This window comes from Cupressus sempervirens, chromosome 10 (genome assembly GCF_028749045.1).
Source record: "Cupressus sempervirens isolate cs-2001-9-10 chromosome 10, ASM2874904v1, whole genome shotgun sequence".
Classification (NCBI taxonomy): Eukaryota; Viridiplantae; Streptophyta; class Pinopsida; order Cupressales; family Cupressaceae; genus Cupressus; species Cupressus sempervirens.
Window position 1 is genome coordinate 969,417,749 of NC_143127.1, and position 23,640 is coordinate 969,441,388.

General features: G+C 33.1%; 3 protein-coding genes across 3 annotated transcripts; all 3 read right to left on the minus strand.

Annotated features, from left to right (window-relative positions):
• Window positions 1-538: 538 nt before the first annotated feature.
• On the minus strand, window positions 539-1,904 carry LOC149537209 (expansin-A1-like). Its single transcript, XM_089807369.1, has 3 exons — window positions 1,651-1,904; window positions 1,220-1,532; window positions 539-1,126 (listed from the first exon to the last, which is right to left on the minus strand). Exons 1-3 carry the CDS (start codon window positions 1,784-1,786, stop codon window positions 820-822), a joined length of 756 nt encoding a protein of 251 aa, XP_089663495.1. The 5' UTR covers window positions 1,787-1,904; the 3' UTR covers window positions 539-819.
• Window positions 1,905-20,023: 18,119 nt separating this feature from the next.
• On the minus strand, window positions 20,024-22,362 carry LOC149537210 (putative 12-oxophytodienoate reductase 11). Its single transcript, XM_089806426.1, has 5 exons — window positions 22,339-22,362; window positions 22,135-22,239; window positions 20,561-20,660; window positions 20,445-20,478; window positions 20,024-20,363 (listed from the first exon to the last, which is right to left on the minus strand). The coding sequence occupies exons 1-5, from the start codon at window positions 22,360-22,362 to the stop codon at window positions 20,024-20,026; spliced, it is 603 nt and encodes a 200-aa protein (XP_089662552.1).
• LOC149537211 (expansin-A10-like) lies at window positions 22,037-23,382 on the minus strand. Its single transcript, XM_089807370.1, has 3 exons — window positions 23,183-23,382; window positions 22,778-23,090; window positions 22,037-22,689 (listed from the first exon to the last, which is right to left on the minus strand). The coding sequence occupies exons 1-3, from the start codon at window positions 23,301-23,303 to the stop codon at window positions 22,383-22,385; spliced, it is 741 nt and encodes a 246-aa protein (XP_089663496.1). The 5' UTR covers window positions 23,304-23,382; the 3' UTR covers window positions 22,037-22,382.
• Window positions 23,383-23,640: the final 258 nt, after the last annotated feature.

The following is a 23,640-nucleotide window of genomic DNA, read 5'->3' on the forward strand; positions in this document are numbered from 1 at the left end:
TAACAACAAACATAATTCACTTTAGTCAGTTTTTAGAAAAGAAATAAAAATATAATTATTTAAAATTTAGATTTGCGATGTCATTATAAAATGAAAGGAAAAAAACATTCATAATAAAATTAATATACATTAAAATCACGACTATTTAAAAGAGCAAAATTATGTAAAATTGTGAAGAGAAAAAAGTGAGATCGGTACATAGAAGGCTTTTTCGATAGAGTATATGATTGATCAAATGTGAACCATACGTGTCACAAATTCTCCAAAAACGTGTTCTCCGGCTCAATCGATGAAAACTGTATGCGTCATGGATTTCAATCGAGAGTGTAGAGCAATTTCGATCAGAACTTTCTATTTGTTGGATAAATTGCTATTCTACCGACTCATATTCAGATGCACTTAGAAAATAAAATATTATGGGTTCAAACTCGAGAATCTTTTATCAAAGAGAAACCTACCATTCAAATGAAATGAACTTCGACGAATAGTGATAATATTTTGAACTTGTGAACTAATCGAATTCGGAAAAAGACATAGGTAGAGACAAGATTGTGCATATATTTTCTCGAATTCAAAAAGAACTTTTACATCACTGGAGAGGGTGTTGGTCAAGCCCGGCTGGTGACGAACCTCCTCTGATTTATCACAAAAGAGCGACTACATTCTCCAAAAGGGAACGGGTGGCTTTGTGTAGCCATCGCGGCATCCCGAAAATACATAACTAGAACGAAAATACTGAAATAAAGGAGACCTTGGCTAAGAAGACTTACTAAAACTTAAGAATCTGAGTCCTAAACATCATTAGGAAGTAGCTAGGAGCTACCGTATCTGAGCTCCACTAAAAGTCTGGCCAAACCGCCAGCCAGCGGGAGCCACGTTAAAAGAAGAGACGGTTTTACCGTCGCTGGTGGTGACCTTGAAAGAGAGGCTCTGACCGTCCAAGAAAGTGTTGCTCTGCCAATTCTGGCCCCAGTTCCTCGACATCGCCTGCCATCCGGTCTTGGATCCCTTTATGGAAACCGCGTGAACATCCCCTGCTCCGCCAACATTCGTAATAAGAACCAGGTTGAAGTAAGAGTGGCCATTAATGGTGAACCGAATTCCTCCCCTGCGATGGCACGGCACCCTGCAACATTAACCAAACAACCAGTCAGAATATGTCAAGCCCTAATTCGGTCCAACAAATATAACAAACAAAGAGATGGAATAGAAAACTAACCTTCTGTACATAACGGGAACAATGCCGGCTTTGAATTTGGCAATATTCTGGAAGATGGGCTGCGAGAGATCAAAATGCTCTAATGGAGGATTGCACCATCCGCCATTGTCGTTGGGCAGAGCATTGTTCGGCGGGCAGAAATTCGTAGCAGTGACGACGATTGAGCCGGAAAGACACCATTGCGCGTCGTCATTGCACTTGATCTCGTAGCACGCTCCGCAGCTCAAGCCATTGTTGAACAGAGCGGTGCTCAGAGCTGCAGTGCTCGTTCCGTACCCTTGGCTGTAAAGGTTTCCATAGCCACAAGCCCCACCTGCACATTGAAAACACAAGTTAAATCTCAAATCTTAGTGATTTTATTTTCCGGTTGAAAATTCTTCAAAATGAAACACTCAACATCGAAAGAAGAAAGGAGTGAGTAATTAAGTTACCCATAGTTCCTGATGCGTCGCTGCCTCCGTAAAAGGTAGCGTGGGCGTTGGTCCAAGCAGCAGAAGCATAACCAGGCTGAGCTCTGCTGAAAAAGGCCAACACAGTAACAAATCCTAACACTAGAAGCGTCGCCATTTTCTGCACTAGAAAGGAAAAACAACACGAAATGCAGAGGAACTCACTTTCTCTTAGTAGACATGCAAATGGCAGGGGGGGTGGATAATATTATATACAAGTTTGTAGGATCTGTTGCGTCGCAGTGGGAACAAATGAGAATAGCTAGTCGCAATAGGGAGAGCAGGTAAGGGCCCACTAACTAACCAACGGTAAGGCGGTTACTTGGCAGTTTGGAGCCCACTGGACGTTGCAGAGACGTCCCTTTTCAAACTTCACTGCAACCGTTTGAATCATTTTTAAATTTTTCTTTCGAGCCGACGCCTTTAAAAGCAAAATTCTTTCGGTAACGAACGAACAAAGATGTTGAGAATGCGACCGAAGGAAAGTTGGAGGGCAGGCAAAGCATGATTCGAGGCGGTCTTTCTGTCTTTTGCCATGGCATCCCTTACTCAACACCTTTTCTTTTCAGTAGGAAGTTGTTCCCTCGTTAGGTTTCCTCTACTTGAAAGTTTGTTTGATGCCGATGAACATTATTACTGTACCATATATTGAAATGCAAAGTTTTATATCGTAGCAGTTTATTTTGATTGGTTGTTTTCTGATATAACTTTTTGTTGTAGTAGTTTATTTTGATTGGTTATTTTCTGATATAACTTTTGTCTTTTGTGCACAAAATTTAATAAATTATTTTGAAAACTTTATACATTTTACTGAAAAAAAAAACTACCAATTAATCTAATAATATTTTAAAAATATTTTGTACATATTCTTTAACGAAAAATTAATTGTCAAATATAGAACTCTAAATTTCATTAAACAATAGAATATATTATAGAACACTCATGAAATTGTTAGTTTCTCTAACTTTTGAGAAAGAAAATAAACCACAACGCTTCTCTCTAACATTCTTGTCTTTAGACCTCTCCAATATCTCCTATAAATAAGCGTATGATATTCTCCATCATAACATTCTTCATTCTTCAATGCACTCCTATGTAGTTGACGAGATTATGGGTTCAATATTCCACAAGAATAGTTTTCCAAATTAGTGTTTCATTGTATCAATTTTTGTGGTCTTGGCTTCCACATAATAGGGATCAATTCACTTGGGCATATGCAAATTGTGCCTCAAAGATGCATCATATTTTCTAGGAAACCTTAAGTTTCTATATCTAGGAAACCATGTCTACAAACTTCATGGCTTTACCATATCTAATGTTTGATGATCTTGTATGGAGTTTTATTTTTTTTTCCTGCAAACCATGCTTGATAGATTTTTCTCACTAGGGCAAATCTCTTGTACCTACATGCCATGATCTTTGATGAGGGTTCTCATTATATTTGTTTTCTCAAAATAGTAAAATCTTTAGAATATTTTCTATAGTCCTCTTCTTTAAAAAATGACATGAGAGCTTTTTGACCTTTTGTGATAACTTTGCAAATTCAGTTCTCAATCAAGTATTTGGAATTCCATGGTCCTTAGCCAGTATGAGCATGGATTCCTTACCAACAAATAATGAGCACTTGTGCTTTGATATCCCTAAGATTGAACACTATATAAACTTGGACATATATTTTGGATGTTTGTTCTACCAAGTGTTGTGTTTTTTTCTGTTAACAAAAACCATTAAAGATTATATTTTGTGCTCAAAACTTTATTGCATTTTCCTTTATGATCTTATTGCATTCTATCTTTAGATACTATATGTAAATTTGGTAAGTTTTCTAATTGTTTTTTGTTCAAACATTTAGACTTTATAAAAACATGTGCAACTAACAACTACAATTTGTTTATGTCTAAAATTTAATTACCCTAAATAAGAAAATGCCTTTGTATTGTCTACTTTATTTTTTAGACATGATAATGATATATATTTTAAAAATTGATATTTTTTAGAAGTAACAGCATTTGTTACACAAGTTAAAGTTAATAATAGAGTAAAATTTAAAATTATTAGATTAGGTAAAAATATGGAAGATACCTAATAAAAAATAATAAAATAAAATAAGTATTCATCTTATTTCTATTTCTTTTATAGAACATTAGCACATTAGGAAAATAGAAATAACTCTATTATCACTTCATAAAATTTTTATACAAAGTAAAAATAAAATAATCCTTCATTCTATTCTTGTAGAAAAAATCACATTATAAAATAGAAATATTTGTGCTCTTGTTAAGTATCTAAAAAAACTAAAACACACTAAAGTAAAAATCACCTTTGTATAATATAAATAAATCTTTCATTTTTTTTATTTTATTTTTTAAAATGCGCCTGGTAAAATTTTTAACGTGACCGGTAGCGCTGGCGCGACACGCCCACCGGTACCACCAACGCTTTGACCTGGAGCTATGAACCAGTGAGGCCACAAACGGGGGACCTCATCCCCATGATATTTGAACCTGGATGGCAAGGATAACAACGCAACAACTTAACCATCACAACATGCCGCTATTGGCAATAAATCTTTTATTAGTATTATATTATAAGATACAATAATAATAGAACAACATTGTTAATTTAAGAAATAGAATATTCTAATAAAAAATATAAACATGATCTCAAATTTATTTAGAAAAAAAATATAAACATGATCTCAAATTTATTTAGAAACATTATTGTTTCATGCACTTTTTATAAATAATTATTTCTAATCACCACAAGCAATCAATGGTAAAACTTAACCACCCTTTTTATAACACCTTATTATTTATAATTAGTGGTTGTGGTGTGTTGTCGTTGAATTAATAAAAATAAATGAGTTTGACTTTGAGAGCATGATGTTAAATAGATGGTTATATTCTTAAATTTTAAAAAAACAAGATTTAAGTCATAGTATCCTAACAATATATATTATTAGTTCATGTCGAATGATAGGATACTATAGCATCCAAGTGGATGTTGTTTCTCAATAAGTTTCAACCAATGAGAAAACTATATTTAATATCTGGCATTGTTTTTTGTAATGTATTTTATTTATAACTTAATTTAATAATTTGTGAATTTTCTATATTCCCAATTTCCACTTGGTTTGTACTTTGAACAATAGGGTTTTCATCTTTTATTGCGCTCTAACATTTACCAAGTATAATTTTCCCTAAATTTTAAAAGATCTTAAATGAGGTTTCTATTATCTTCAATTAGCTAGTCGTTCGACACTTTTGAAAATTGTACACTCTTTATTATAGCAATTACAATCTGTAAATCTTTTGAATGCTATTATTTTCCAATATTATGTGCAATGGTAGGTTGTACAACAATTTTCATTCTGGTTGTTGATATCTTTGATGCTTTGATTGCATGTTTTCAAAATGTCTTCTTGACCACATTGACTTGATCAAAGATGCAGAGAAAAATCTCACCAAAATCTTTTGTTATGTGGACTGCATTTATAATATGAATTGTTATTGTAGTAGAGGACAACATATTTTGGGGGCAAATATGGTCTTTGTGCATTTGGTCATCTTTTAATTCATACCTTGGAGAATGTTTTTCATTGTCGGCTGACATACTAGAATTTGCATGTCGACTTCCAATCATGGTCAATTTTGAATTATTCATTATGCATTTAAAGGTAGCGAATAAACCCAGTCTTGCTTGTTGCTCTTTGTTGGTCTCATATTTGTAGTGAGGACATCATTTAAGATCTTTTCTTTCTTTGTGTATTCTAGTCTTATCCTCCTTTGGTTCTTTTTTATGCATGTTCATTAACATTGATAGTGATTTTTTATGTTTACACTCCCTCTAATTAATGACCAAACATGATTTTTGCTAACTATTCATGTTTATTTTTCCTAATATAGTTTATATTTGCAGAGAGGAAGTCCAAAATTGATTTCCTCTATTGAGGTAAGTATCTTTAATGTTTCATATTTTTATCTTTTAAAATGTATTTTGAACAAATGTAAATAAATCTAAGAAATGTTTTCAAGCTTTTCAAAATCTACCTATTTTGGGCCTCTTAATGAAATTAATATGTAGTATTCCTCTAGATATTCTGCTTGTTTGTTGTATTTTTAGTCGTATGCATGGTTGTATAAATTTTTCGCAAATGTCATCCAATAGTATTTTGTATGTAAGATCAAATGCATTGTTTGGTTTATCGAGCTTCAAAAATCTTTTGTCCTACTGTTATGAAACTTGTGTTTCACAATTATGGATGCTTCATTGTATGATAAAGGAAATGTTTTATTACTTTTAAGAAAACCCAACACCACTTTAATCAATGATTGCTTCTCAATGGTTACATTGCTAAGAAAGAGAAAATCAACATGTTTTGTTGTTGCAAACTCTGCTTTATGTATTTTTGTTGAGTATGTGATTAGGGTTTCCTTTTTCCTTCATACATATCACTCATGTTCTAGCGACGTGGCATGCCTCCAATTTCAAAAACATGTCTCATTTCAAACATAGTTTATAAAATATATGTACATTTTATTCACTTAGTTGTATTCTGCAATAGCACAAATGCATGAGTTGTTTTACCAACTATTTAGGCATTTTTTAGGTGTGCTAATTTTCTCTCATGACTATTCATAAATACCCAACTTCACTTTTATGACAAGTTAGGGAATGTCCAAGAAATTACCATTCTTCTTCCTCTTATGGTTAGTTGCAAAGTTGGTAACCCAACTTCTTCCCCTCACATTATAGTATCTTTGCATCTGTCAATATTTTGTGGTCATCATACTCTAAAAATTGTCTCAGAGTTTGAGTGTTTGTGGCTATGTGTTGAGTCTCTCTTATTATAGCAATGATACATCTACTATAAGTGTACAACTAGCACTCTATTTTTTAAACTGTGTTTCAGTAGCTTGTATTTTCTTTGCATCACTTTAAAGGGTGAAGTGTTTTGACAAAAAATGCAAGAAAACATGTCACCAGTAATTTCTTGTAAAATTTTTACTACCATTACTTGGTTCAAGCTTGGGTTGCTCTAAAAAAGAGGTTGTGTCTCTGATAATTGTTTGCTCCCAAAAGTAGGCATCTTTTTTATTTTAAGGAAAGCATTGCCAACACTATTTTTCTTTTTGCATTTTGTCCTTTTCCCCTCATGTACTTGGCATTTGTGATATACTCTTTAGATCTACATGAGTCACATTCAAATGCATTATGAGGTTTGCTACATCTAAATGGGAAGAAAATAGACATGATTTATACTTGTGATTTCTTTTTAAAATAACATATTGAAATTGCAAACCAACATTCAAAGAATTAGACGTAGATCAACATAGTTAAAATAAAATTAGAATACAATTTCATTACATGTGTTCTATTGAATGCGGAAGGTGAGGCTATCACAGAGGCATTCGCCACTTACATTGGGACAAGCCATCCATGATCAAACTCTAAACCTCTAGCCAAACAAGACTGTCATGAGAAATCACTAGTTCTATGAGGAAAGACTATCACAATGAACCTCTTTCAGAAGATCAATGCTTCTAAAAAAAGGCACTCTCATAATTCTACAAGGATAGGGCTGAAACAACAAAGGCCTAATTTCCCTTCATAAAGGGAAAGGATTCTTTGAAACAAACCAATTGATGGCATGTGTTGCTATGTTGGATTTTATTTTTGCTCTTCTAAATTTGTGGGTTGATTGAGTACTTTTACTACATATAACTTTGATAATTAGGAAATGTTAATAAAATAGATGGAAGACTGTTAGGATTAACCTCAAATAGAAATAACAGTTACATGCAAATATAACCAATATCAAAAAATAATAGAGCGCACATAAGAGAACACAAGACACCAAGATTTAATGTGGTTCACCCAATCCCTGGGCTACGTCCACCAACAGCAAGTCCAATATTATTATTATCTAGTGATTATAATCCACAATCCCTTACAACTCAATATCGCTGCAAGAAACTACAATATCACCATTACATTATGAAATCCCTAACCCTAAGCCTTTTTATACAAGCTTTTTACTGCTTACACAATTAGGGCTAGAATAAGTTGTTCAATAGGAAAATAGTAGCCAATGCCTTTTACAATATAAGGTCATTTTTGGCATCAGGGGCACTACCCCCGAAAACCCTCACGGTGGCATTGCCCCTCGACCCCACCCTGTACTACGACAAGGAGCGCACCTGGGGCGCTACCCAAGGACCCTGTAGAAATAATATGGGGAGAAAACTGCATCGAATAAAGCTCTAAGTCTGATTAGGCTCCACATCATAACAAAGAGGCTATGTTGGCACATACTAAATTCTTATTATGTTGTAATCTCTTATTTGCTAATAATAAAGTTAGTGGTGTTGGATTCTAATTGTATTTAGCAATTGAGAGGTTTACCCAAGGCATTGTAGGTGTTATAAGTGAATGTTTTGTCACACTTATTATTTTTTTCCAGTTTATTTCACATTTCATAATCATTAAGCATTGTTCGTGGAGGAAAAAAATCAATGCATTAGCAAGAGTCACATAAGAACTATTTCAAAACACCTTCATTACGAGGATGTGTTTTTAAGACATATATTTATTGCAAAAATAGAAATGCAGACTACATTTTTACAAAATGTAATACTAAATACAATGTTTCTCTCCAGGTGCAATTAGCTCTGTCCAATAAGGGGTCTATAATGTCTTATTCAAGATAAAGTTAGTGATGTGTATATATAGGGCTTTAAATTTTCTTATTCCAATAAGATTAGCTACATATGTAGAGTCGTAGGGTTTCATATAACATGTGTATAATATAATTTCTTACCATTTATTTTCCAATTTTGATAAATATTTGTGATTCTAGGGTTTCACCTAAAAACTTCATTTTACTTGTCAAAGTATAAAAATATTACAAAATATGTGCAATGAATATACATAAGAAATTACATAAATGCTCTATTGATGTAATTTGTCAATTTTCATTTACCATTAGAAAATTTATAAGTCATGAAGCAAAACAATAGTAACATAATAAACTCAATCATGAAGCAAAACAATAGTAACATAATAAACTCTTGCAAGTCATGAAGCATAACTATAGCAAACAAAAAGACCATAAACTAGTCATTTAAGTTTACCGTACAATTTATATTGCAACTCACAATAGTACTTTGAACAATATTTATTTACATTTCTAAATATTAAATTAAATTTTGATAATATTTATTTATTTAAAAGAATGTAATCTCAAAAAATGTATTTAGATCATTTTAAATTAAAATATAATTATTTTTTATTAAAAAATTAAAATAGTGATATAACTATTTCTTAATATCAAATATGTAGTTTTAAGAAATAAAATAATATATGTTTTCAATAAATAAATTTAAGAACTTCTAACAATTTACATTTTGAAATTAGCAAATTATAAATTTGCAATTGACTCTAATTTTTCTTCAAGAAAATAGTAGACTTTTATTTTAGTTGAAGGTATTTTTATTCCAATTTTCTTCATTTTAAATAAAATTGGCTTATAATATTACTATCATTCTTACATAGTTAATAAAAGAAGCTAGATGCTTCATTGATTCTGGAATAAATGCATGTTATCTATGTATATATTTTGTAACAATATATTGAAACCTTTTTCAAGTGTGAAGATGTAAGTTGGTCAAATCTAATTTTCAGTTTATTTTTGGACAAATAATTACTAGCTATCTTTTAATAATGTATAGAAGATTTTGTTCATTTTAATACAGTATAGAAGATTTTGTTCAAAAATCTAGTTGGACAATTTTTCAGCACTTTTGTAATGAATCATAAGTTAAGTACACAATTATTTCTCACATGTTAATTTTCTAGATCCACGTCCACAAGCTTTGGAAGAGTGCTTTGAAAGTTTCATGTTGAGAATACATTTAAAAATACGAATCACATTAAATATTTTTTAGAAGAGGAATGATAAAGAATAATTTGAAAATAATGAAATGTTCGTGTTAGGTTTTCCAAAATGTAATGTAGTAAATCTGACTCCATAAAACGAAAACTATAATTTCTTTAGAACCAAGTTCATAATAAACATTTAGATACCTTCAACTACTCAAACTAGAGAAGATATAATAGATGAAGAAGATGAATATTTTAGTGATGGAAATGAAAGGAACAAGTGATAGAGGTCCTTTGGTTCAAAATTGAGTGAATCAGCCATATAAGCAACCCTTGTGCATTTGAATGCCTTCAATATACCTACATAAGCACAGGAGAGGAAAAATATTTGGGGTTATTTCGAGACTTGCCTAAGTAGAGTCCTTTTTTTGGTGTTTCCACCTCGAGAGTAGCCAAATAGATAAATTAACAAGATAAATAGATAAATGAAAGAAAATGTAATTGATGTAGTCATGGGAGGAGTGTGTCCAAAGGAGATGGTCCAAACCATGCAATACAAGTAAACACAACAGAAATAATCAACTCGAACACTGAAATAGACATCCAACATGCTAAACCTTATGTCCCCAACTTTATGTCCAAGACCTTACTTCATCCTATCATCCATATATACTCATCTCTCCTAAAAGAGATCAATTAAAGATGCTTTATATAAATTTCACAACACATGGGTTGGCCGAGAACATGTTACATTTTCAACTAATTAGGAAAGCATGTTACATTATAGGGCAAGGCCTAGATTACATAGATCTCATCATATAAGTTTATTGAAATCCATTGTGATCTAAGATACAAGTCCATGCATGATCTAAGTATATTGAAATACATGTCAATATGTTTACAAAATAATAATAAAGTATGAATGTAGCTTTAGGTTTTTGCTCTTTGATTCTTTCCACATACTTGATGTGATGTTACACTCTTCACTTCTACCCTTCAACTCTTTGGAATGAGATGAGATGTAGTGTGGTTGTAAAATGAACACAACTAAATGGACTTCAAATAATAACACATACCATTTGATTTGGGGAATTGTAATGGGCACCCTAGAAATGCCCAAGAACTAAACCAACTGCTGATAAAGATTTTAATGTTTTTGCATAGATTTTGAAACCATATAACATGAAGAAGAAGGAATTTATGCAAACTAAAGATTGAACTACTGCTGAAATAATATTAGTTCTCAAACTAATAAAATTGAATACATAGCAAACTCAACATCATAAAATCAAATACATAACAAACTCTTCAACTCACTAATTACACCCAATCTGCCTATAGCTGAAAATGCGTCCAAGTTGCCTGTTAATGAATTGATAGCAATGAATTCCAAAGGCCAAACCCCAAGGGAATGACATCTAGAATGTCACAAGAGAGTATAGATGTCCTCTAATGCCAAGAACAAATCTATAACACACACATCCAAGTTCTTATCAAATGCCATTCACAATAATCTCATGCTAAACAATAAGTCTCTCACCCCTACTTATTTGTTTCCTTCACCCTTTTAGAAGGAAATAAAATATTAATTAATTGCATTCTCTAGAAGCTTTCACCCTCCCAATAATTAATGCACTCTCTAGAGGATTCTCCCTTGCAATACAATAATTAATTGTGCTTCTAGAAAATTAAATTATTAGAGGCTTCCCCCTTTCCAATAATTAATGTGAAGCTTCTCCCTTGCAATACAATAATTAATTGTGCTTCTAGAAAATTAAATTAATTAAATATAAAGTCACCTTTTAATTTTTATTTATTTAATGACTTTATAAGAAATTAATTTAACCAATTTATCCTTATTTCTCCACTTAGCCTTTGGAGAACGTAAAGGCTAAGAACTCCACTAAGTTACTAAAAGATGGGGACATTATAGTCTGCCCTCTTTGAAATTGCTTGTCCTCAAGCAATCTAGCAACCCAATGAACTCCAACCTCCACCTGGATCCCAAATGAAGTAGTATGTGACATCCCTATGGACATTAAACCAATTGCAAACTAGCATTATCAAGACCAACCACATGTCCAGCAACCTAGCACCCAAAACTTGTGCTGATGATGTAGAAGTCAGAATGTCACCAGAAGGCAATTCTGTAGAAAATCTATGAAATCCTACATAATATATTAGACTAGAATTCTGATCATCACCAACATGCATTGAAAAAGATGTAGCTACAGGTGAACCATGTGCACTCATGCCAACTGTATCAACAATAGGTGTAGCCACATCAAAATATATGGACACAGAAACAACACTAACTGCCTCAATAGAAAATTGAATTGGATCTGTAGTTGATGAAAACTCATAATCATCAACATGTGCGCCATCATTAGAACACACATCAACAACTGCATGCATATTGCTAAACTCCTCGTTGGATGGTTCAACTAACACAAAAGTGGCTACTGGTATGACAGTATCCTCGCATTCTCCTAATCCCAATATTGTTGCATCGTCATCCCCTAACAAAGCCTCATATGTGGACTCCAGATTTTGCACACATGACTCAATGCCAAACTGTGAATCAATAATACTAGAACGTAAACCCACATCGATGGACTCCGTTGAAACATCCACATCACCAACATCATAGCTAGGTGGCTCTATACGTGTCTCGATCCCACCTGAAGAATCAACTACCTCCTACACTGGAGCAACATACAAATAATCAATATTGATGTCCATCTGGCTAGCCATAAGCTGCAACATTATATCCATTCGCCTATTTTGCTCTTGTTGCATATGTTGTCCCTCCTCTAGTGTACCCAAAAACTGTCTGAACATTACATCCTGATCTAAACCGATATTCCTGCCTCCGCCTAATCCTATATCCCTATCATCTTGGTCACCCATACTACCTTGTTCAAAGAATATCTCCTCTGTGTCTGTATGACTGGATTGTATGTCCCTCTTCACGGATGAACTAGACTATTCACTCTGCAAGTCTGAACTCCTACTTTGTCTTGCTCTGGTATTGCGGAAATTATAAAACCCCTGTGGCATGCTCAAACATAAATGTTGTTTCAAACAACCTATAAGACCTCCACAGGATGAAAAAACCTAGCTCTGATACCGCTGTAATGGGCACCCTTGTAATGCCCAAAAATTGAACCAACTACTAAAAGAGATTTTAATGTCTTTGCATAGAGTTAAAACCACATCACATGAACAAGAAGGAATTTATGCAAACTAAAGATTGAACCACTACTGAAATAATATTAGTTCTCAAACTAATAAAATTGAATACATAGCAAACTCATCATCATAAAATCAAATACATAACAAACTCTTCAACTCACTAATTACACTGAATTTGCTTGTAGCTAGAAATGTGTCCAAGTTGCCTGTTAATGAGTTGATAGCAATGAATTCCAAAGGCCAAACCCCAAGGGAATGACATCTAGAATGTCACAAGAGAGGAACTGAAGATTGAACCACTGCTAAAATAACATTAGTTCTCAAACTAATAAAATCAAATACATAACAATGAATTCCAAAGGCCACACCCCAAGGGAATCACATCTAGAATGTCACAAGAGAGGATAGATGTCCTCTAATGCCAAGAACAAATCTATAACTCACACCTCCAATTTTTTATCAAATACAATTCACAATAATCCAATCATAAACAATGAAACTCCCACCTCTATTTATACTTTTCCTTCACCCTTCTAGAAAGAAATAAAATATTAATTAATTGCATTTACTAGAAGCTTCCCCCTTCCAATAATTAATGTACTCTTTAGAAACTCCTCCCTTGCAATACAATAATTAATTGTACTTATAGAAAATTAAATTACTAGAGGCTTCCCCCTTTCCAATAATTAATGCACTATCTAGAAACTTATCCTTGCAATATAATAATTAATTGTGCTTCTAAAAAATTTAATTAATTAAATATAAAGTCACCTTTTAATTTTAATTTATTTAATGACTTTATAAGAAACTAATACAAAACAAACTCTTCAACTCACTAATTACACCCAATCTGCCAATAACTAAAAATGCATCCAAGCTACTTGTTAATGAGTTGATAGTAATGAATTTCAAAGGCCAAACCCCAAGAGAATGATGTCTACAATGTCACAAAAGACAAATTTGTAACTCACATCCAAATTCTTATCAAATGCCATTCACAAAAACCCCATGCTAAACAATGAGCCTCTCACCCCTATTTAGAAGGAAATAAAATATTAATTAATTACATTCTCTAACAACTTCCCCCTACCAATATTTAATGCATTCTAGATGATTCTCCCTTACAATACAATAATTAATTGTGCTTCTAGAAAATTAAATTACTAGAGATTTCCCCCTTTCCAATAATTAATACACTTTCTAAAAACTTCTCCATTACAATACAATAATTAATTGTGCTTCTAGAACATTAAATTAATTAAATATAAAATCACCTTTTAATTTTAATTCATTTAATAACTTTATAAGAAATTAATTTAATCAATTTCTTATTTTTCTACTTAGCCTTTGGAGAACATAAAGGCTAAGTACTCCACTAAGTTGCTAAAAAGATGAGGGCATTAGAGGAACTTACCCAATTTGAAATTATTTTTTTAAACAAGCTCTTTGAAATGAGATGAGAGGTGTGGATGTGAAGTGAATACAACAAAATGACTTTAAATAGTAACACATTAACATCAAATTTGGGGATCTATCTATCCTACTTCAATTTGAACTTTATATAGGCATAGGTCAAATGGTCTATCATGAAATCAACTTTACAATCATTAAAATGGATTTTAGAAGCTCAAACAGTTTTAATGCATAGTAATATAATGTGATATACAATCAACTAGCTATATATACCTCTATATATATTACGCCGAGATTAATCGTTCTCGAGGCGCCTATTTTTATTTAATCCCAAAGTTATTTTAATCGAAGTTGGGATTAATGAAAATAAAAATAGGCACCTCGAGAACGATTAATCTCGGCGTAATATATATAGAGGTATATATAGCTAGTGGCAGTCGCGGCGCAATAGGAAAAATATTTACTTTTTATTTTTTATTTTGATAAGGTTACTATAAAATTGTTAATTAATTTTTAATTAGAGTTGTATGAAGTTAGTATAAAATTATGCTTCAAAATATTTTTAAAAATTTAATATAAGGAGTTTAATATAGATTAAAAATATATTTTTTATTTTTGGGATATTGTAATGTAAAATGTTATAGTCATACATAGATATATGGTTAGGGACAAAGTTACCATTATAGTTAATGTTAACCTTAGGGATAGAATTAGGGTTAGGGTTAGCATTAGAGTTAGGGTTGGAGTTAGGGTTAGGGTTTGAGCTATGGTTAAGGTTAGGGATAGAGTTATGGTTATGGTTATTGCTAGAGTTATGGTTATGGTTTAGATTAGAGTTATGTTTATGCTTAAGGTTAGGGTTAATGTTATGGTCATGGTTAAGGTTAGGGTTAGAGTTATGGTTATGATTAGGGTTAGTGTTAGGGTTATAGTAAGGCTAATGTTAGGGTTAGGGTTAAGGTTTGAGTCAAGGTTAAGGTTAGAGTTTAAAGGGTTAGGGTTTGAGTTAGGATCAAAATTAAGGTTAGGGTTAAGGTTAGAGTCCAATTATGGTAGAGTCAAATCCAAAGTTAGAGTTATGCTCATGGTTAATGCTAGGGTTAGACTTATGCTTATAGTTAGGGTTAGGGATAGGGTTAGAATCCAATTATGGTAGAGTTAGAATTAGGGTTAGAGTTAGGGGTAGAGTTATGCTTATGGTTAATGTTAGGTTTAGAGTAATGCTCATGGTTAAGGTTAGGGTTAGAGTCATCATTATGGTTATGGTTAGGGTTATAGTGGGGATAGGGTTAGGGATAGGGTTTGAGTCAAATATATCTTTTAATTTAATATAAGGAATTTAATTTAGATAAATTTTTTTTTTTTTTGGGATATTGTAATGTAAAATGTTATAGTCATACGTAGATATATGGTTAGGGACAAAGTTAACATTACAGTTAATGTTAACCTTAGGGATAGAATTAGGGTTAGGGTTAGCATTAGGGTTAGGGTTGGAGTTAGGGTTAGGGTTTGAGCTATGGTTAAGGTCAAGGATAGAATTATGGTTATGGTTATCATTAGAGTTATGGTTAAGGTTCAGATTAGAGTTATGTTTATGGTTAAGGTTAGGGTTAGAGTTATGGCCATGGTTAAGGTTAGGGTTAGAGTTATGGTTATGGTTATGATTAGGGTTAGGGTTATAGTAAGGCCAGGGTTAGGGTTAGGGTTAAGGTTTGAATCAAGGTTAAGGTTAGAGTTAGGGTTAGGGTTTGAGTTAGGATCAAAATTAAGGTTAGGGTTAGGGTTAGTGTCCAATTATGGTAGAGTCAGATCTAGAGTTAGAATTATGCTCATGGTTAAGGCTAGGGTTATGCTCATGGTTAAGGCTAGAGTTAGAGGAAGGGTTATATTTAGAAGTTTTCTTATGGTCACAGTTATATTTAGGAGGGGAGTAAGGGTTGGGATTTTAGATTATATTTATTATTATATAAGGTGCCCTATATAATAATATGTATATTCCCACGCTCATGGATAAGGTTAGGGAAAGAAGTAGGACCATGGTTATTAGTGTTACATTTAGAATTTCATTTAGGAGGGCATTGTGTGCTATTTTTTCCCCCTATTCAACCCATCACTGATGTCTGATCTGAGAGACCTTAAATGGGATAGGTTCTTTGCAGAGGGTTAACATCGCTAAATTTGGCGGCTAACATTTTGTGTTGGCTCGATTTCTTCATTGACCACGCTGGATCATTTTTTCTTGGTTGGGTTGATTCATGCTGCGAGATTCGATAACTCTTATTTCTTTGCGAGCTATCTTCCCATCTTCCCAAAAGTGCAAGATGTTGCCATGCATTCCCATTCTAACTTTTCTTTATACGCTAGTGTCTTCGAAACACTCTAAAGCCTAGAATTGCACAAGATGCTGCCATGCATCTCCATTCTGATGCATCATCATGCTACATTGTTTCTTCAATTCTCTGAAGCCCAAAATTGCATCATGCTACCACGCATTGCCTTTCCAACATTTCCTCACTCCACAATTCTTTCATGAGTCTTTGAGACCCAAAATTGTGCCACATGGAGGGGGTTCACACCTTTTGTGCTATCTTCTTCGTTTGTTGGGAGGAATCTCTTCACTACATCTTAATCATCCATTGGAAATAAAGCCAATCTTGATCGACGAATGTGACTTAATCCTTCATTGGGAGGAGTTTCCTTGTTGCATCTCAGTCATCCTTTTTGAGGGGAGAATCTACATCAACGGTTGCGATTTAATCCTTCATTGGTGAGGATTCACGATGCATCTATGCCGTCTATTTCGAGAGGAAGACCATCATCGATGACCATCATTCATTTTTGGGGAAACCAAATTCCCCCTTGGGATCAACCTTGCATTTTTTGTGGAAGGTTAAGACATCATGTTATCTCTTTTCATAGTTTTTTGCTAGCAACATGAATGTCTTTCCTCTTCTTTCCATGAGTCTCCATTCTAGCGCCTCCTTACGCTGCATTGTTTCTGCAATGCTCTAAAGCCCAAAATTGCGTCATGCTACTACATGTCACCTTTCTGACATTTCCTCACTCTGTAGTGCTTTCGCGAGGCTCCAAGACCCAGAATTGTGCCATGTAGTGGGGGTCCCCACCTTTTGTGCTATGGTTACAATTTAGATTTTAGGGTTATGGTTAGAATCAAGGTCAATTCTAGAGTTTATAGAATATTTAGAGTTAAGATTAGGGATTAAATATACATGAGGGTTAGCATTGGATTGTATGATAATTAAAGTTAGGATTATAGTTAGATATATCATTTAGATTAGGTTTTAGTCAGGGTTTAATTAGACTTAAGATTAGGGTGAGGATCAAGGTGAAGTCTATATTAGGGTTCATATCATGGTAGGATTGAAACTAATGTTAGGGTTAACATTGAAATTATGATTAGGGGTAAGGTGAAGATTTATATTTGGTCATGATTGTGGTTTGTGCTAGGATTAGGGTCTAAGCTATTATTAATTTTATGATTGTACCTTTAGGGTTAGGGTTTTGTTTAAGTTTATGATTATGGTTACAACTATGGTTTATGGTTCAAGTTTAAAGTTGGGAATGTGATTAGGATCAGGGATTAGTAAATTTTTTAAGAGTTCGGTTATAGGTTTACACCATGGTTAGGACCTTGGGACTGGATTTAGAGTTTAATATCATGGTTATCCATATAGGTAGGTTTAGGATTTTGATCAATATTTTGGAGTTTGTTTTTACATTATGGTTAAGGGTTAGATTTTAGGGTTAGGACTATAACCAATATTAGTGTGTAGGTTTTTGGTTTAGATTATGGTTTGGACTAAGATTTTCGTTATGATTAGAGTTTAGAATATCAATAGGGATATGTTTTAGTGCTATAATTATAGTTTAATGTTGGATTATAGTTATATTGTACATCATTGTTGGGGCTAGGGCTAAGGTAGGGGTTGTTGTTAGGGTTAACTAAGGATGACAATTAGGATGGTTTATCTTTTCAAGTAGAAAAAAAAACTCATATTGATTCAAAAACAAAGAAATTATACTTCGAAAATATTTTTCTATGTCATAATAGATTCATTTATTTTAATTATTGTATTAGTTAATTAGTTGTTTGATGTTTCAAAGTAAACATGGCTTATTTTATTTAAATTTAAATAATATTATTGTTTTGAATTGAATTTAGCTTAATTGTTAATGATCATATTTATATTTCTAATATTAACTCCAATTTGATCAAAGACCAAATATATTTTTGGTATTTTTGTAAACAAACTTGCTTAACACTTCCCTATTTCAAAGTTAATAAAATATCATTTCTATTGTCTTAGATTTGAGAGTAAGTATATTAAATAAGTAATAATAAATGAACATTATGATTAATATATTTCTAAAATAAAAATATATTACTTAAAAACTTGTTTACTTTAAATGAATAAAGTACTCATTTACTTGTAAATTTTAAAAATAGAAATTAATCTACATATATATAAAATATTTATTCTTTTTCCTATTTGCATACAAATTAATTAAAATCTAAACTTTAAACTACATAAATATTTTTAAAATATATATCTATCAATAAATAGTTTAGAATAAAGTCAAATCTAAAAATTAGACACATATAGAATCTTTTTAATTTCTATATACATGTTTTTCTAATTTATTTCTACAAACATGCAACTGATATTTCTATTATCCATTTTTTTCCATTTAAAAAAAAATCTAGATGTAAATAGAATTTTTTTAGATGCATGCAATCTTTCTAATTTTTTCTACATACATATATTAACATTTCTATTTTGTATTTTGTTTTTACATTATGGTTTTTTCAATCAAAATATGTAGATGTAAATAGAATTCTTTTCAAAAAGATTTATTTAAATTTAAATAATATTATTGTTTTGAACTGAATTTAGCTTAATTGTTAATGATCATATTTATATTTCTAATATTAACTCCAATTTGATCAAAGACCAAATATATTTTTGTTATTTTTGTAAACGAACTTGCTTAACACTTCCCTATTTCAAAGTTAATAAAATATCATTTCTATTGTCTTAGATTTGAGAGTAAGTATATTAAATAAGTAATAATGAATGAACATTATGATTAATATATTTCTAAAATAAAAATATATTACTTAAAAACTTGTTTACTTTAAATGAATAAAGTACTCATTTACTTGTAAATTTTAAAAATAGAAATTAATCTACATATATATAAAATATTTATTCTTTTTCCTAGTTGCATACAAATTAATTAAAATCTAAACTTTAAACTACATAAATATTTTTAAAATATATTTCCATCAATAATTAGTTTAGAATAAAGTAAAATCTAAAAATTAGACACATATAGAATCTTTTTAATTTCTAGATACATGTTTTTCTAATTTATTTCTACAAACATGCAACTGATATTTCTATTATCCATTTTTTTCCATTCTAAAAAAATCTAGATGTAAATAGAATTTTTTTAGATGCATGCAATCTTTCTAATTTTTTCTACATACATATATTAACATTTCTATTTTATATTTTGTTTTTACATTATGGTTATTTCAATCAAAATATCTAGATGTAAATAGAATTCTTTTCAAAAAATCTAGATGTATATAGAATTCTTTTAATTTTTTACATACATAAAATCTTTCTAATTTTTTTCTACATACATAAAAGAATAATTTCTATTTTCTATTTTTTATTTTCTATTTTAAAAAAAAAGCTATCATAAAGATTGATAAAAAAATTGATTGCATATGCATTCTTTATTTTGTGCACTAAATGCACAAAATAAACTATATAGATTAAAACTTCCCGTGCTGGGCATGAGAATATACAATAGAAATATCAGTTACCAAGAATAGTCAGCCATAAGCAATCAAATCTGCCTTGCCACTGGAAATAGCTTCGTTACCATCATCCCGATCATAACCCCCTGTAGCCAAAAATGTTCCCTTGAATGCTGTTCTTATGGGAATCAAGCTCTTTTCACTCGCTATTGTCATCTGCGAATTATCAATCTTGGGCTCAAAGAAATGAGCGTACAATATCTTATATTTATTCAAAGCCTCTGCCATGTGAAGTCCCAGTGCCTCTGGATTTGAGTCATACGCTTCTGCATGATCCGAAAATGGAGAAAGCCGAATTCCCACATGCTCTGCTCCGATTTCCTCCACCACTGCTTCCACAACTTCAAGTGCAAATCTGCAATAATTCTTCAATGTTTCGCCATAGCCATCTATTCAATCATTCACGCTATCCTTCATGAACTGGTCCACAAGGTACCCATGCGCCCCATGGATCTCAACACCATCAAACCCTGTTCGTAAAAGGACTAATTATGTCAACAAAAGGAACATTCTCTTCTTCAAACCAAGATAGATCAGAATAAAAAAACATACCTGCATCTATTGCATTCTTGGCAGCATTTCGAAAATCAGCAACTATATTGGAAATTTCCTCTGTTTTCAGAGGCCGGGGAGGAAAGAAATCTGCCACATCCTTTCAGTTCGGAAGAGGGATCTTTCTAGAGATTGGTTTGCTTGTGGAGGAAACTGGAGATTGGCCATTAGGCTGATAATCTGCATTCCAATGCACCCATTAAATACACAATACACTGTTTGTTGTGGAAGAGAGCCAACCAAATTGAAATTAATTAAAATTGAAATCTAAATCAAAGTAGAATATTATAACTAATTTTGAATTTCAATTTACATCTACATCTAAATCTAAATGAAAATGTAAATAAAAAATAGAAATCTCACCTGCAAAAATGTTACTCCAAAACTTCAATTTACTCCTATTCAAAAACTCCAATCTAATCCTCCAATAACCTCCACCTCTTCCTTCCTGCAAAAACATAAAATGAAAATGAAATGAGAAGCCTTGGTTTTATAACTTCTGAGAGGCTCCTCATATCCCCCAACAGACGTCTCTTCACATTCCATGAATTTGTTTCAAATTCCCCCACTCCCCGCAAAAAAAAAGCATGAATGTGCATGCAAAATTATATTTAACAAAAAAAAAAAATCATATTGAAATTATTTCGCCCCTATTTTTTCGGACCCTATTTTTTCGGGTCCTACTTTTTCGAGCCCTACTTTTTCGGGTCTATTATTTCAGCTTCCATTTGACTTCCTATTATTTCGGCCAGCTATTATTTCAAAAATTCTTTTTTAATATTTAATTTGAAAATTTGTAACTGCTCCCAATTCTTTTTTATTGACAGGAATCTTGGCATATTCTCATGCTGGGCATTTGTGCTGCCATTGTATAGAACGCCTCTCGGCGTAAAAATCCAACGAAAAAGAAATTACAAGTAAATATGTAATTAAGAATAATCTAAATTTATGATCAAATGTATTTTAAAAAATTTATACATCACTAAATATAAATTTAAAAAAGTACAAGTTAAAGATCAAAAATTCAAAGAAAACGGTACGACAAAAGAAAGAGATTATACAAAATCCAACAATTCACAAAAACACAGCGACGAAGAAACATCATAACCAGTAGTTTTAAATATGTACTAGTTATGTGACATTTTCTTTTCTTTTTAACTATAGGTTTTGTACTTTGGTCAAGGTGTGATTTTCAATCTCACGTGGAAGATCTCCGCGGTTTAACAACTAAACTCAGAAGATCAATGTTTGAACACAAAATCGCATTATTAAAGTGTTACGTGATTACCCGCTGAACTTCATAAAAAATATGATCAAGAATTTCGTGCCGGATTATAAATATCCAAGGCATTCCTCACCCATTCCGATAAATATAACACTCAAATGAAACAAATTATAATGGAACATGAAGATATCTTAAATAAACTCGTAGAAAAAGCTATTTCAAAAACCAAAGAGCAGACAAGATTTGGAGAATGCATGCAAATATTTTCTTGAATATAATAAGTGAACAGTGGACGACATACAACATATAACGCTAGGAAAGGCGCTACTATGTGCGGGTGGCGACAGACCACCTCTGCCACGCAACGCCCATTAACCAGATTTATATCGAAAAAGCGACTACCTTCTCTAAAGGGAACGGGTGGCGTTTTGTTGCCACCGCAGCATCCTTTACCCTACAATACATTCAATACACCCAATAGACTAAAATAAAAGACCCCCTCCACTGGCTAAGAAGACATACTAAAACTTGAACCTTAGCCGCCCTACATAACCTCACTAACAGACACACTAACCATGGGTACAAAGCAGCTAGGAGCTACCGTATCTGAGCTCCGCTAAAAGTCTGACCAAACCGCCAGCCGGGTGAAGCCACGTTCAAAGAAGTGACGGTTTTACCGTCGCTGGTAGTGACCTTGAAAGACAGGCTCTGGCCGTCCAAGAAACTGTTGCTCTGCCAATTCTGGCCCCAGTTCCTCGACATTGCCTGCCATACAGTCCTCGACCCCTTTATAGACACCGCGTGGACATCCCCTGCTCCCCCAACGTTGGTGACCAGAACCAGGTTGAAGTAGGAGTGGCCATTAATGGTGAACCGAATTCCTCCCTTGCGGTGGCAGGGCACCCTGCAACGTCATTAACCAAACAACCTGTCAGAATGTTTGAAGCCCTAAGAAAACAAGAAAAAAAGGTAACGGCTTGAAGAGAACTTGCCTCCTGTACATAACGGGCACAATCCCAGCTTTGTCCTTGGCAATGTTCTGGAAAACGGGTTCGGAGAGGTCAAAATGCTCCAGTGGAGGATTGCACCATCCGCCATTGTCGTTAGGAAGAGCATTGTTAGGAGGGCAGAAGTTGGTAGCAGTGACAACGATGGAGGAGTGGAGGCACCATTGAGGGTCATCGTTGCACTTTATCTCGTAGCACGCTCCGCAGCTCAGCCCATTGTTGAACAACGCTGTGCTCAGCGCCGCGGTCTTCGTACCATATCCTTCGCTGTAGAGATTCCCATACCCACAAGCCCCACCTGCACATTGAAAACACAAAATGTCAAAAAAATCTCACCTTTTATAACTAAAGCCCTAAAACATAACGAAATAAACAAGTAGCAGCTTCTACCCATAGTTCCAGCAGCGTCATTGCCTCCGTAAAACGTGGCGTGGGCGTTGGTCCAACCCGAACAATACACAAACTGAGCGCTACCCAAGACTATTGCAAGCCCTAACACTACCAGCGCCATTGGAACTGAGAAAAGAAAACGCTCAACACGGAGAACAAACGCAGCTCTTTGAGAACACCACAAAACAGAGATGATGAAGGGGAGTAGGGAAGGGGGTACATTTTTATAGGAATTTTGGGCAAAGGATAAAAGAGAAACAAGCATTAAATGCCGGCGGGGCCCATTAACTAACGAACGCTCGCACCGAGGCAGTCAGAAGACGCGGAGACAAAGACAGTTATTTGGCGGTTTGGGTGCCACCGAGTATGGGAAAGAGTGTATTCTGTGGTCTCGGGAAGCGTAGCCTTCCAAGCTTTTAAACCGGGCTGTACAAATGTGCAGGGATTACAGTTTTTCC

What these genes read in the sequence shown, in the direction of transcription:
- LOC149537209 (XM_089807369.1), bottom strand. Translation starts at nt 1,786, where the DNA reads ATGGCGACGCTTCTAGTGTTAGGATTTGTTACTGTGTTGGCCTTTTTC. An exon ending in CGACGCATCAGGAACTATGG is followed by an intron (nt 1,533 to 1,650) that starts GTAACTTAATTA and finishes TTCAATGTGCAG; the next exon opens with GTGGGGCTTGTGGCTATGGA. An exon ending in GTTCCCGTTATGTACAGAAG is followed by an intron (nt 1,127 to 1,219) that starts GTTAGTTTTCTA and finishes TTAATGTTGCAG; the next exon opens with GGTGCCGTGCCATCGCAGGG.
- LOC149537210 (XM_089806426.1), bottom strand. Translation starts at nt 22,362, where the DNA reads ATGGTTAGTGTGTCTGTTAGTGAG. An exon ending in GGCGTTGCGTGGCAGAGGTG is followed by an intron (nt 20,661 to 22,134) that starts GTCTGTCGCCAC and finishes CCGAACTGAAAG; the next exon opens with GATGTGGCAGATTTCTTTCC. An exon ending in CAAGAATGCAATAGATGCAG is followed by an intron (nt 20,479 to 20,560) that starts GTATGTTTTTTT and finishes TTTTACGAACAG; the next exon opens with GGTTTGATGGTGTTGAGATC.
- LOC149537211 (XM_089807370.1), bottom strand. Translation starts at nt 23,303, where the DNA reads ATGGCGCTGGTAGTGTTAGGGCTTGCAATAGTCTTGGGTAGCGCTCAG. An exon ending in TGACGCTGCTGGAACTATGG is followed by an intron (nt 23,091 to 23,182) that starts GTAGAAGCTGCT and finishes TTCAATGTGCAG; the next exon opens with GTGGGGCTTGTGGGTATGGG. An exon ending in GTGCCCGTTATGTACAGGAG is followed by an intron (nt 22,690 to 22,777) that starts GCAAGTTCTCTT and finishes ATGACGTTGCAG; the next exon opens with GGTGCCCTGCCACCGCAAGG.